At 43.6% G+C, this 14,821-nt stretch overlaps 1 protein-coding gene across 1 annotated transcript; it reads left to right on the plus strand.

Moving 5' to 3' along the window:
- Nucleotides 1-5,042: 5,042 nt before the first annotated feature.
- Nucleotides 5,043-6,199, plus strand: N7466_004909 (putative C2H2 finger domain protein; the record flags this gene model as incomplete). Its single annotated transcript, XM_057164306.1, has 4 exons — nucleotides 5,043-5,093; nucleotides 5,203-5,394; nucleotides 5,463-5,542; nucleotides 5,608-6,199. 4 exons carry the CDS (start codon nucleotides 5,043-5,045, stop codon nucleotides 6,197-6,199), a joined length of 915 nt encoding a protein of 304 aa, XP_057022987.1.
- Between the last annotated feature and the right edge of the window lie 8,622 nt (nucleotides 6,200-14,821).

Below are 14,821 nucleotides of genomic sequence, written 5' to 3' on the forward strand. Positions count from 1 at the left end.
CATGTATACAAGGGATCTTCATTGCAATCTAATTTATTCTCGGAGATTATCGTTCCAGATGTCGATTTGATGATTCTTTTTAGTGCTGCTTTCTGGTTTTCTATTTTTCTTTTTTAATTTCTTTTCTTTTCATTTTTTTTTCCTTTTCATTTTTTTTTTTTTTTCTAAAATGCCTCGTTCTCTCCCATTCCGTAGTTTCGGCACCACCAACCAACCAGATGACTACTAATATATCTAGAAGAAGAAAAAACATACTGTTACAGTTTCACGTGGCAGTGAAGTTAAGCATTGCGGGTATACAGTGCACGGCCATGGTACTCCACCTTGCTCTTTCACCGGGCCGAGAGGTACTTGATTTACATCAACTCCTCAATCGCTCTAAAACGCGGGGTAGCTCGTAGGTAGCTCAAAGCTTTAGTGACAATGAGCAAAGTCAAAGTCAAAGTCGAAAAAGAAAAGAAAAAACAAAGACAAAAACAAAAACAAAGACAGACAAAAAAAAGAAACATTTGAAGGATAGGATAAAGTCTATCATGCATGGATGCAAGCTCCCATCACAACAAGTTCCCGTGGGTTTCCGATATGGGTACATATATGTATATCAAGATTTTATTTAATTTGATTTGAATGGCTGATCGAGGGTACCTAAATACCGGCACTTGGGCAGATAAAATCTGATATCCGCAGGAGCCGAACCTGGTCAAATGAAATACATCTTATCTGGGTCCCGGATACCAGGTCCATACCGAGGTACAAAAATACCGAAACATCAGATCCAATTAACCGGTGAATAATCAAAAGCGAAAAAAAACCCCCCATTTCAAAATATACTAATGACGATGACCGATTTGATAGACCTCATTCTGCATGAATCGAGCTCTCTATGAGCATTGTAATTGGCGGATTTTTTGGCCGGTAAGCGCCAATTAAAGCCCTCGAAAGTCTGGGCAAAACAAAAAGCAAAAGCTAACATTTGAGCGGAAAAAGCATGCACATGTATGTACAGGAAAATGGAGCAACAAGAAACATTGACAAGGTTCCACTTATCGCATGTTCTTTTTATTTTTGTTTTTATTTTTCTCTTTTTCTCTTTTTCTTTTTCTCATCCTCTTTTGATCGGCTCTCTTTTTTAATAACTCTTGCAGCATGCAGTATGCAACATGTACGTATGTGTACCCCCCCTTCCCGACCAGATTCCCACAAGTCAAGAGCAACAATTGCTTCGCTTACATGAATGGCGGAGATTGATATTGTCCGGACGATTGTTTCCAATTCAGGAGCTACTTGCGGGCTACATAGTAGTAAGATTAGAATAGACGGGTTTCTAATTCCAGATCCACATAGCAAGTCAACGTGTAGCGCCATAATATATTAAAATCGAATCATCATTGGCTGAGAACAGAATTCTCGATAACGAAAATAGTAATATAGACCAGTCAGGATCGCAATGGAAGTAGTATCCTCAATAACGATCTTGGGCTTGTCGATCCTTCCAAGCCAAACGCCCCTTTGGTGCCCACAGCCCTTGTTTGACACGGAGGATTGCGAATAACTTCTAAACGGCCTGCATTGTGGCTTTCACTTTGCATTCCAAAATTCCCACCTGGCCCCTCTCTAGGTTGCCTGACGCCATTTCCAGCATTAATAGGGTTCAAGATCGAGAAGATCACTGGTTTAAGTTTACCACCTGGTGGAGTTCCACGTTGACCACGGAGCAGAACCTTCCAACCTTCCAAGTTTCGAAGCTACTAAGGTTTGCTATTCTATACGGAGCACTATGGCTAACATATTCCTGATGACACCTTTTGTGAGGGTTGGTCGTCATCTTCTTCTCGCATTCAAGAAGGTTTTAATGGGTACGCTCCCGAGGTCCAGGATATGTAATGCCCAGGTCCACGGGTGCCCCCGGTGTACTCTTGTGAAAATATTCATGGATGTAAGTTGTATATAAATTTGCCCTCTCTTGGCCTTCCGTATTTATCATCCCGAGTTCAAATTCAATGTTCGCCACCGACACGTTCTTGGAGTACGATGAGTTCCAATTAAGTTGTTCATAGAAAACCCCCATGGAAAACTTCTGCCTGACCTGGGAAACTTTACCGGATCAAGAAAGATCGGAGACTAAAATACCAGATTGGAATTGACTCCAGATGTCGTATCCAAAGACATCATGGAGAAGGAAAATCAAAGTCAACATTGAACACATGTGAGTTCCAAGACATACGCCAGTTCAGACGATCAAGTCAAAAAATAGACCAACTAGTACCTAGTACATACTATGAACCAGGCACTCGAGAGTGACATTTGCATTCAGAAAAGTCTATTAGACACTAAATCACTCATCTGCTAGTGCCGGAGACTATGGGTCGATCTGAAGGAGGTTGATGTTACATGTACCAGTTGACCTAGTCAACATTTGAAAGGAGCTCCGTTGACCAGGACAATGTATCAATGTATCAATGTAATCCAGGGTTTTTAGAGTTCAGAGCATTCTTTATCATCTTTGTGCCCCACGGATTACTTGTCCGAGTGAAGATCATCCTATATGATCGCTACAATAACGATAGGGTACATAAGATTCTCATACTGCATACTATTATTGCGTATAAGTAGGAACGAAGCAGCCAAAAAACCTTGGAAATCATTGCAGTTGCAGCAATTCGAGAATTCCTTTTAACCTTAAATGATCTAGTACACTTTCCACAATTTGTCCACATTTTTTCCCACAATTTCCACTATCCCCAGAGAAAAGGCTTGCTACGGGTCCCCGAACCAGGTTTCCCGTGTTGAGCTGCAGCCCAAGACGCCGCGTCATGTCCATCATCCCTTGCTGGAGACAATCTCCCCCACTCAACACGATATCTGTAATATTGCCGAGCTTGACCGTTTTCTTGTTGTTTTCACATTTATACGGAGTAGCCCGGGGGGGGGGGGGGGGGGGAGCACATGCGGAGTTTTAGCGGAGGAAGGTGCTTCCGGGTTCGAAGACCCCTCTTTCTCTCTCTGTTACCGAGTATAGGGATTAGGGATTCCTAGTATGCATAGGACATACACGGGATTCTCAATGTTTTCTTTTCTTGCTTGCGATCGTCATTAATCTTGAGCTAACGCCACTTGTCTAACCGGAGAAGCTCGGGCGTTATTAAAATACTATGTACATGGAGTGTGGCCTAATGTTGATGGGATGGTTTTTGATAATCCAAAGCGCCACCACCGAGGTTCATACATACCCAGTGGCTTGATTTTGTTTCTGGTTCTAGAAAAGTAGTAAGATGCTTAGAACAGCTAAGATAATGATATCATAATCTCTGGGCGAGATTTCCAAACTTATGGATTTCATGTAGGCTGATGTAGTGTAATAGGCCATGGTTGGATTTACTTAAATGGTTCGATCTTAGGAGTTGACTGTTACTGTAGACATGCATCGATCTTCAAAGTGGTAGAGGGATCGATAGACATTCAACCAGCTGGGGGGAATACATACCAGATCCCGACCCAATTCTGGTTCACCGGGGACCTCGTACATGGATAATTCGGGATTTGGGCTTGGAATTTAGGATTCTACCTTCAATGTTTCCGTTAGAAAGATTGATTTCAGGTGATCAGCTTGTACATTGCTTTTCTTTTTTCTCATTTTCTCATTTCCTCGGTTTCTTTTTCTCCTCCTCAATCTCATCGCTTCTTCTCTCATCGTATTTGTTATCCAAAGTGGAATTACGAATCAGGGGGCGCAGTTTCAGATCAATTTCAGGCCTCTTAACTTTATTCTGAAAATACTCCGTACGTTACGGGTAACAATACGCCAGACTCCACCTCGTATCCCCACGCACCCAAACCAGTCTAGCATCTCTTGTCATCCGGGTTTCCCATAGTGGGTCTCAAGGCCAACCGGGTTTGTTGAGTTGTTAGGGCAGTGGGGTTGATGTCTTTTGGAAATGGGGGGTTTTTTTATTTCTTATTTTATTTTCTCTCTCTTTTCACTTTTATTTTCCTTTTTTTTTTTACAATTTTTTTTTTCTTAAATTCTTTTTTCCCCTTTTCTTTTCCTTACCCCAAGGCAATCGCAATTTCAAAGTACGGAGTACTTAGGTTCGGTTGCCAACCTAACCTTTGCTTAGAGCCAAGGGACCTATCAGCGGGATCAGCTAAAAATATTTGGCCCCTCTTGTCCTCTTAACTAGTATATATTACACAGTTCCGACAGGTCGTACCCCCTTTTACAGCCGAATCCTTGACAGGTCGGTGTCATGTATAATGCTGTATTGGGAAATACATGAGAAGGATTATAGGTGTCAAAGGTATCAAGGGTTGTTGAACTTTGTACCTGATATAGATAGATTGAATTCAATACGAATAAAGTACATGAGGCGTATGGGGTACATCTCCATTGTATGGATACCAAAGTATACATCCAAGTACATGTACACTGTACTCCCATACGCCAAATAAAAAAAATTAAAAAATCAGTAAAATAAATTGTAATTAAATTCTTTTTTTTTTCCCCTAGAAAAAGAAAATCAATTAAATCAAAAATTACAATTTCCTTTTTTTTTTTTTGAATAATCAGAACATAAATAATACCATCTATGAAATCACTAAATGAATAAATAAATAAAATCACCTTGTACGGTCCCGCGCGCCGTTATTTCCCTTCCCAGAACTCTCTCTCTCTTCTTACCCAAATGTTGAAGGTTCATATAACATGAACTTGTCTCCTCCCTTGCTCTTTTCCCAAACCCCCTCTTTTTCCCTAATCGCCTATCGACCGTTTCCTTTTTAATACCTCCACTACCCCCCGCCCCACCCCTCATTCCGACTCTTTATATTAAAGCTCTATTATGCCCCGGGCTCGCCTAAGCATCCCGGCTTCGATTCACCCGGCCTGACAGGACTATCCCGGATTCCCCTTTTTGCGCGTCGCGTGCGCTGACCTTCCCTAACTCATCTCCCTTCTCCCGTTTTCCCTTTCTATTTATCCCGTCGCCTGGACACCGCGACCCGCTTCCCACCCCCGCAACCGTGAAAGTCGATCATCGACCATCATGGCTCCAGGTGGGCGCGACTTCAACTGCTCATGGGAGCAATGTGGCAAGGTATGTTGTATATTGATATTCATATATTTAACCTTTGCTTGAAAAAAAAAAAAAAAAAAAAAAAACATCTCCCCTGACTTTGCAAATTCCAATACTAACATGTCCCCAGTCCTTCAATCGCAAGTCTGATCTCTGTCGCCATTATCGCATACACACCAATGAGCGTCCATATCATTGTACGGTGAAAGATTGCAATAAGAGCTTCATCCAGCGCAGCGCTTTGACCGTACATTCGCGAACTCATACAGGCGAAAAGCCGCATGTTTGTGATCATGATGGTTGCCAGAAGGCCTTCTCAGATGTAAGCATGACCCCCGCTCTTGGCTTCCAGCTACCAAAAGCCCATACAGTTGCTAACATCAAGTATAGTCTTCGAGTCTGGCTCGTCACCGAAGGATACACACTGGCAAGCGACCTTATATCTGCCAGGAGCCGACTTGTGAACGGAGGTAAGACCTTTTTATCCGTGTTCAGATCCCATCAACAAACTCACCTTGTTTCTTTTTTTGTTTAGCTTCTGTCGCAAAACCACCCTCACCAAACACCAGCACCGCTCTCACCCTCCAGGCACCATGACTCGGCCATCCTCGGAGGATGCGAACTCGGAGCATTCATATCACCAACATCAGCCTCCCGTATCGGTCTCTATCCCAAACCACAATGAACAGTACCTGCTCGCCCAACAGCCTTATTATCCCAATTCCGCGACACCAAATCACGGCTTCTACTCGCCACCAACTGTTCAGATGGGCTCGGTACCAGTACACGAGGGTGCGCATCCGATCGTCACGCAGAATGTCCCCGTCACATCACCGATAAACATGCCGCATGCCCCGCCGCAAGCGCCACCACACCCGCAACACCCCCACCCACAGGCGCACCCCCAACACCAACAGTACATTCAAATGATGCAACAGCGCTATGACCCCACCCCGCGCACGAACTATCTCCCACCCGAGTATCACCAACCGCCATACCAGGGCCACCAGTTACCAGAGGGACAGCCAATGGTGGTGGGATACCATCCAAATCTCGCGTACAAACCTCCTACCCGGATTCTGAATCAACCGGAGGGGACTGACTGGGCTTTTCTGGGAGTAGGCTAAGAGGAAACCCGGCGTAAGGGCTTTTCTGTTCCTTTCTGGAGAGAATCCTGTGCGATTGATGCCCGTGACGACTTTTTGATATCCCCCGATTCCCCTCACCTCGAGAACCCGGTGAACTTCGCATACTTGTGTTGTATTCTTGTTTTTCTTCGTCCTTTTTTTATCTTGGGAATTCCGTGGGTTGGTTTATCCGGTTACTTTGGGCTAGTTTGGGCGCTTTCTTCTGGGATTCCCCCTGATTTTCATTTTTATCATTCTTGGTGTGTTGTTTCATTTTTAATTCCCTGACTTTTTCATATCCCGTCTCATTCAAACGAAGAGGATTGGCGTTTTTTTTTTTTTTTTCTTTTCTATTTATCTTTCTTCTCTTCTATTTCCCATTCATTCATCCTCTTCATTGAATGCTGCGATGGTGATTATTGATACCTGACATGAAATATGGTTTTTTTATTTTATTTTCCCGCTCCGTCGAGAATCTTTCGTTATATCAATCGTTTTATTTTACGAGGTATGAGGAACCTGATTTATCAACTCTACTCGAGTGAAGTTTGAAATAGAAAGTCCCCTTTCAATGTGAAATATGAAACTTAGTACTTGCTAGGTCATACGTAGCTATCCTGGACCCATGGTAAGGGAACCGAATCAGCGACTTTCGCTTCACCCGTAAACCAGGAAACCAACCTTCCTATTGCAGCTAATCTAACTCTATAGAGACAGAAGCACATGTACTTTAAATGACGAGTGTCCTTGATTGGCCATATCGAAATTATTGGCGCTTCAACAACCATATCATACATACTGACTAGGACTTGAGTTGGTTACTATCGAAATTCACCGGCTAAGTACATACGTAGGTGGAGAAAACCAACCCTACAAACACACCAATCACATCATGCTTGTCGACCCGAACCTTGTCCCCAACACTAGGGTTGTTACTTGTATACTCTTACTCCTGATTTCCTAATTCCCTAATTCACTAATTCCTAATTCCCACCGAGATAATTGAGTGAGTCGGGAACTATTGGGAGCTATTGTGGCATGGGCTATCAAGCCAACGAAAGAATGCAGATTAATCGTCGTCATAGGTCCTTCCTAATAGGTCCAAGATCCCAAGAATGCATGGCGTGCATGACTCGCGGCTTGTCATTCGATTTTATTACCAAATTCAGTATTTCAGTGAAGGATACTTTTCCGCTTTTTTCCGCCTTGTGTTTCTTACTCTTTTTTTTTTTTCTTTCTTAACCCCTCCCTTAATACCGAATACCGAGGGCCAAGGACGCCAAGCGCTGATATCCAAATAGAAAATAGACCTGTGATATCTTGAGGGCTAAAATATACGAAACAAAGAATCAAGGCTTGATGCTTCTAAATCCGGACTGTCATCTTCATAATCCGTAGATACGCATTTTATACGCACTAAATGTCGGTTGGAAATGATAACCCTTACCTCCTCAAGCTTCTAAAAAAAAGACCAGGATTTCAGAAGCATCCAGACTGAGATGAAGAAGAAGGTTCAAATTTTTCGAACTTTCCTTTCACTGGATCGCCACCCATGTGCGAGATTGTCGGATTGACAGCATCTTGCTTCTATGGACAAGAAATCAATACTGCAGAGAATATCAGGATGTATACGGAGTACATGTGAACAAGGCACCCGCTGTTTTTCAATTTCAAGCTGACACATGTACTGGACTCAAGGGTATAGTTAGTTACTCCGTACTTACGGAGTACAGGGAGAAGGAAGTAAGACTAGCTTAAACGCCTCAGACACGATTTCAAATCCATGATTAAGCCATAGCCGTATGACACTCAAGACAATCATATCAACATTCCCTCCCAAACATCCCCCATCCCCGGTGCCATCCCCAAGAACAATCAAGCCACCAACCTCGCACTCAGAACCTTGTGAGACAATAGACCATCCCCTCAGGATCCTCACTAAGACCCTCGAAAGTATAAACCTAGCGGCAGCCGAAAAAGCAGCGAGTAGAAACCTACCCCTCAACCCAGCGGAGTGGAAGAACGAGCAGCAACACGAACCGGCGCACCGGGGCAGGGAAGACTTAAACAAAAAAAAGACAAGTTACAAGGTGTAGCTGAGACGAGACCGAATCAACGACAAGGTTTGCGCAAGTGCAAGGCGATTGGGGAGAATACGCCGCAAGAGATGCGAGTCCCGTCACCGCTTACTCTGGTCGGATAGTGATTCGACGGTAGATTTGGAATCCGGTTTTGGGGGCGTTTGGGGGTCTTGGGGCCCTGCGGCCCTGTCGCTTGCTTTTTCTCTACCGTATTGCAATGAAAAAAAAAAAATTGTAGAATATCTCTGTTGATTAGAATGTTTGAATGTTCTTCTAGGAAGATCGGGAGATGGTGATTCGTGAGTGATGAACAAGGATTGGAATACTTCAGCTGTGGCTGGCTTATCTTTGGGCTCTTACATTCAAATGTTTAATGTACTTCTACATTGATATTTTTCTTTCTTTGTCTTACTGTTGGTCGCTTATTTCATCAAGTATGAACTATACCAGGTCTACAATTGATGCCGCTGTTATGTGTATTGCTTCTGTTCTGACGTGGACATGATTGGGGATTAGGTTTATTTTCCGCCCCGAATACAATCGAGATGGATCACACGCAGCTTGACATTTGGGAAAGTATGAAATCTGAACTTGAACTTGAACCTGAACCTGAACCTAGTTGAAGCAAATCGCATTTGAAAATGGCCAACTCCGATTAGGAGGACAAGTGCGTAGACTCCAGATGTCTGGAATCTTTCAAGTAACCCAAACACGACTGCACGGGATTGTTGATTTATTGACCACAGTTTACGTATACAGAGTTGAATTAATCTATTTGCATTATATCATGGGTTTGATTAGAATTGTACTAGACTGATGAAATTGCATAACTCACATGCACTGAACAGGGGGATGATAGAAGAAATTTTAAAAAACACGAAAACGAATACACCAAGAAACATGAAGCTTTAGTTCCAACGGGCCAGAATGTCATTCAAGCCAAGCCGGAGATAATCAACAAGGGGCTAATTAGGCGAACTAACAAACCAAAGCCAAAACTGAAAATTTCAACGAGAAAAAAAAAACCATTTGAAAAAAGTTCCATTCTAGATTCTAGACAACTTGTGAAACTAGTCACCAGTCACTAGTACGGAGACAAGTTGTATATTACAAGTCCGGATGGGACGGCTCACGGGCGCGACTGTAATTCGTATATGGTGGCGGCTCTAGCTTTCTATGGGCTTTTCCCTGGCTACGTAAGTGGATGCATGTGCTACACCGCGCACGCCGGCGCCGGAGACTTTTGTTTAGTTTAGTTTTTGTGATTTTATTCGATTTGATGTGATTCGGCTTAGGATGGCAAGGGAGGGTTAAGAGCAAGAGAGGGGTACAGGTAGTAAGGGGGCAAAGTAACATCCCGACCATGAAACCATGTGCAGAACTTCAAAGAAGCATTCTATTTTGTGTTTTTCTTTTTTTTTTCCTTTGCAATTTTCCCTTGCTCTGAAATCTGAGTTACTTTGTACACGGCCCCGTTTGAGGCTGAATGGAATGGGGTTGTGATGTGCTTCCTTTCCCCACATTGGCGTTTACCGGAGAGGCCTGAGCTGCGCTCCGTCGGTGGTTTATGTGCATCGCTCAACTTTGTGTAGACGGCGGAGAGAGATGGAGTATAGATATGATTTTTTGAGGGAGCTGGGCCTTTTTTGCTCGGTTTGCGGAGGCAAAGAGGGGAGTAGCTTGTTTATTCCTCTGTATTATTGGCTAGCTTTTGATTGGGATTAAAATGATCTCTCATTCTCGAAATGGAGTAGCTTAGAACATTTTCTTCACACACTCTACTCCCTACAGTATCTATGGAGTCACTCTTCCAGATAGACGGTGAGAATCACACCATCCAGTTTTGTCCCGCAGATCAGTATACTAGTCTTAGTCGTAAGCGGGTCGGAAAATAGAAGCGGAAAAAAAAAACAAGACGATCCATGTAGATGAAGAAATAAGCGAAGGCATGATCCCTGACTTCGATATGTAAGTTTAGGAGACATCCATGTATAATGAAACTAATGCACTTGATCGAGATTGCAGTTTATCAAAGCAAAGCAGATAGGCAAGTCACAGCGAGCAATAAACCAGTGAAAACATGAACATATCCCTAGTCTAGCCCCTGTTGGGAAATGAACAACGTCTGTCAGTTGTCAAGATCACGATCGATGCCCCTGGAAAGTTGCAACCTGACACGTAACATCCGTCGCGTACAACCTTCCCTACGATACATAGAAAAACAAAACCAAATAATAAGAGAAAAGAGGGAAAAAAACCAACGCCAAGGTGGATGAACGTAAACCCCATAAGAAAAAAGAAAACCCAGCCAACCATCTCCTGCGTACAGTAATACGCTTGATGGAAATGCCCGAAAGAATAAATTAAAAACACATGGGATACGACTTCACCCCCGCCACACAGCACACAGGATCACCGTTTCTGCACTAGCGATCTTTCCAGTGTGGGGGCTGCAATCAAGAGTCACGATCCAGTCATAACGCAGCTATCAAGAAAAACCCAGGAAACCCAAGAAACCCAAGAAACCCCCCAAAAACCCCCAAAAAACCCACCTGGCCTAGCGGAGTATCCACCGCAACATACTAAATGCAGGCAAAACATCGCGTGCGAGTGCAATTTTTTGGTTTCTCGATCTCGGGCGATCGGGGTGGACCGTGGGCCCCCGTGGACTCGGGAGTAAATAATAAGTACAGTACAAAAAAAATAAAATAAAAAAGGAGGATGGATTTCTGACTCTGTACATACTCAAGTGCTCTGTTCGAGAACAATTTGAAGCCAAGGACCGAGGCTGATTTGCCGCCCCCAAATGGACCAAACCAACCCGAAAAGCCATATCCGCAAAGGTCTTGGAATGGCCCCCTACTCCGAACTCCATCGAAAACAGTTACTAGTAACTTGTCGGTCAAGCGAGACGAATGTCCTTTTCTGGTTAGCTTTGCGGTGCAGGATTCCCTCTCCACTAGTTACTAGGTAAGTAATGATCAAGCAACGCCTTGTGGGCTTCATTTTCTAGGTGCATGTTACCGTTGGGGGGGGGGAACTTCGTAGTGTAGATTCCCCTTTTGTTTTCTGATTTGAGATTTTTGATTTGGAATATTTTCCCTCGTTGAATCCTCCGGCTGATCCGGAGAGATTTTTTTTTCTTCTTCTTTTCTGTTTCATTTCAATTTTGATTGTACATGAGTGGTTTTTGTTCTCACATGTATACAAGCATTCCTCTGTTGATAATCTTCAGTAAAATCCTGGATAACCGGGGTGGAGAAGAACATGTCATATCAGCCACAACTGAAGTCTGGTTCAAAGGCACGGGATTCCGATCTGCGGGATCCTATTTTCTTTTCATCTCTTTTAGCGTCCTTTTTTTCCCCTTTTGCCTTTTTTCCCTTTTTTTTCTCTTTTTTTTTCTCGGGGACCAGAACAGAACTGGACTTTTATCCAAAAGGGGAATAGCCTTGTGGCCCCAGCTTCCCTGCGATGAAACATAGAGCCGAGCAAGACATGACGACATTTCCGTGCTATGTCGTATCGGATTTTGGAGCCTTTGCTCTTTGGTCTAGGCGCCGAGAGCTGCTTGGTCGCTTGTGTTAACGCGCTGCGGGGCAGTGGGGAAATCGGTTTCGTTGAGGTTTAGTGGCATTTATGACCCAACTTTGAACGTCTAAACGGGAGAGATATACGAGGGAGAAATATACGTGTATAAGTTTTATACTCTGTAGCAAGCATCACTTGGGTACTCGTATTGCAAAGCAGCTTCCAAAGGTTGATTCTGAGTTTCGCTAGCATTCAAGGAACAGAATGTCACACGACAGGGACGAATGGAAATGATTGGTAACGGAGAACAGTACAGCATGAGCACTAAACTGAGAGGAAAACTTCGGGCTGAGAGGCAAAGGAGAGATAGAAAGTTCTATACCTGGTTTCTTCTAAAATGTCTCCAAGGTACGATCTATCAAAAAGATCGACTTTGAAGTTTCAAGCTCATTCAAGGCCCAAGCTCCTGTATCTTGTAACCGTGTAATGGTAATACCAAGCGGAGTACACTAAGTTGAACGTTCCCGGAGCGGGTCCGCTAGTTCGACGGGACCAAACTGGGTTCCCGGTACCTGGAACCGTATTGTGAATGTCTTTGTCCCTCTGTATCGTTACCATGGAGTCGGATCTCGTTTCGATATCCGCTTAGTGGAGTCACTTGTCTCCTGGGACAGCATGTTACCACAGAGAAAGAGAAGGTCAACATAAAGAAAGAGTTGGAAAAACGAGGGCAAAAGAAGAAAAAGAGGAAATAGAAAAAAAAAAAAGTGCAAAAAAGGCCTGGAGAGCAGGGGAAATAGGGGAGGGAATACGAAAAGGTACAAGGGACAAGGGACAAGAAATACAGCCCAAAAAGTCTAGATCTGCACAACATCTCCATAAAAAGCCACTGAAAGATAGCAAAGAGTCAACAACACTCAACCCCGGAGTACTCCGTGCACACGAGAAGGAAAGGACAGATTCAGACCCGAGCAGAAACAAGCTTTTGTCCGGGACCCAGTCTGTGGGCCATTGGGGCAGTGCTACTGTTCATTTCTCAACAGCAAAGAACAGCCTAGACATCCACTTTTTTTTTTCTTTTTCTCTAACAAATAAAATGAAACATTAATAATTATGAAATCTGTAGGGGGTTTTTAGGGAGTATAGGCAAACCACACATTTACATATTAGTTTCCTGTTCTAGTTAAGACGAGAATTAATCACCTTCTGGACTGGATACGAGCGATCGACAAGCCGATTAAAGCCGAGCCGGCTTTTGACTTGATATCCTTTGGTATCTCATATCTGCGCGGCTCAGGCCGAACCCAAACTGTTATCCTTTACGGGAACTCTATTCCATGAGGGGGGGAAACATTATTAATCAAAGATTTCAGAGACTTTTTCTTTCTCAGATACGGTTGAAGAAAGTGGAGGGTAGAGTTGCAATTCCCCAGACTCAGATCGAGTTTTGACGTTGCCAACATGACTTGCGGCTCAATCCCACATGGCAAGAAGCCACTTGGACCTCATTTCATACATATACGCCAATCAGCGAGTGAAACGGTTCATGGATCATTTCAGCTTTTTTTTTTTCTAGGAAAAAACATTTCTATTCTTGATCTCCTTCCAAAGGAAAAACACTCTTCCACAAGTAGACAAGGGGGTTATAGCTTAAGCACGTCCGAAGTCCACCACCTCCCTCGTATGCTGCATATTGATCATCCCTGAATAAAATTATACATGTCCATCGCAATTCATGCCGTCGGATCTAGCTAGGTTGACTACGGCCCCCTAACTGCATACTAAGATCCTAACAGACTAGTCTGCAAGTCCCAATCCTGGAGATACCAGTAAAGCCATCCCAACGCGTTGAGTATTCCCACTTTGGTCGTTGAGTCCGTAAGTGGAGCCCATCAAATCACCGAGATGCATGCACGACAGGCGACCGGCTAGAGATTCCATGTCGGTCTTGCCTCGTCGGCAAATGTGGATGAATGTGGAGGCGAAACATTTGCAGGAAAGCTGTCCATGAAGTCAAAATCAATGTTCGATTCAAGCAGACGAATTGGAAGAAGGAGAAAAACCCAAACCGAACGATTCCCAAAGCGCATATTCCTAATATGGCTTCATTCCACGGTTTGGTACGGCGGGTAATTTGGTTGGTTTCCACTCTTTTCCACTCTGGCGTCTCTGGACCCCCCCGGAATCACCTAAACTGCTTTTGGTAAATCTAGACGAATTTGCGGACTTCGCTGCTGGTTATTGGATAACAACTTTCATATTGCTAGCCGATTATGTATTTGGTTGCAAATCATCCGTTGATGCTCGCTGCGTTTTGTTAGTGTTTTGTTGGTGTTCTTCCAATTGGGCTTGGTAATGTATTCTGTCCCCTTTTGGGTGGTTTTGGTACCAGTTGGTATTACCTGCTGGTTACGTTGTTACCAGTGACTACCAGGGAACTTTCAAGGTTGACTCGATATAGATAACCCGAAATTCATTCAGTGGCTGAGTCATGGGAAACAGCCAACCGTTGACTGGCTGTGGAGTTCGGAGTATTTGTGTGTCAGTCTATCAAGTTTCACTGGTAGATGAAACTGGATACTTTATAATGTATCTCAGGTTCCAACGCCACCAGGATGCTTCAAAGTCAACATTTGAACATTTCTAAGTGCAAAAGGGGTGCTCAGGTGCTTTTTCTTGCAGATAGTCTTTCCTAGTGAGAATTGAACCAAACGACTACATGAAAAAAATGGATAGAAAAACGAGGAGGACCTTGATTTGACCAATAGACAACCAGCTCTGTTCCAAGGTTCACGTACAAAGTAAGGCAACTCAAATATCCACTTCAGTATCCGTGGACGCAGGCTACTATTTCGCTCTAAAATTCTTTGCTAGATATAGACCTGGAATCACATATCATCGTAAATCTGTACAGCACAAGAAAATAAACACTGCAACCAGGCCGGCCTCCTTGCAATGATTATATAACCAACGCTTTCACAAATGAGTCCAAAAAAAAGAAAGAAGAAAT

This window comes from Penicillium verhagenii (assembly GCF_028828195.1).
Source record: "Penicillium verhagenii strain IBT 33310 chromosome Unknown utg000005l_segment0_segment0, whole genome shotgun sequence".
Taxonomy (NCBI): Eukaryota; Fungi; Ascomycota; class Eurotiomycetes; order Eurotiales; family Aspergillaceae; genus Penicillium; species Penicillium verhagenii.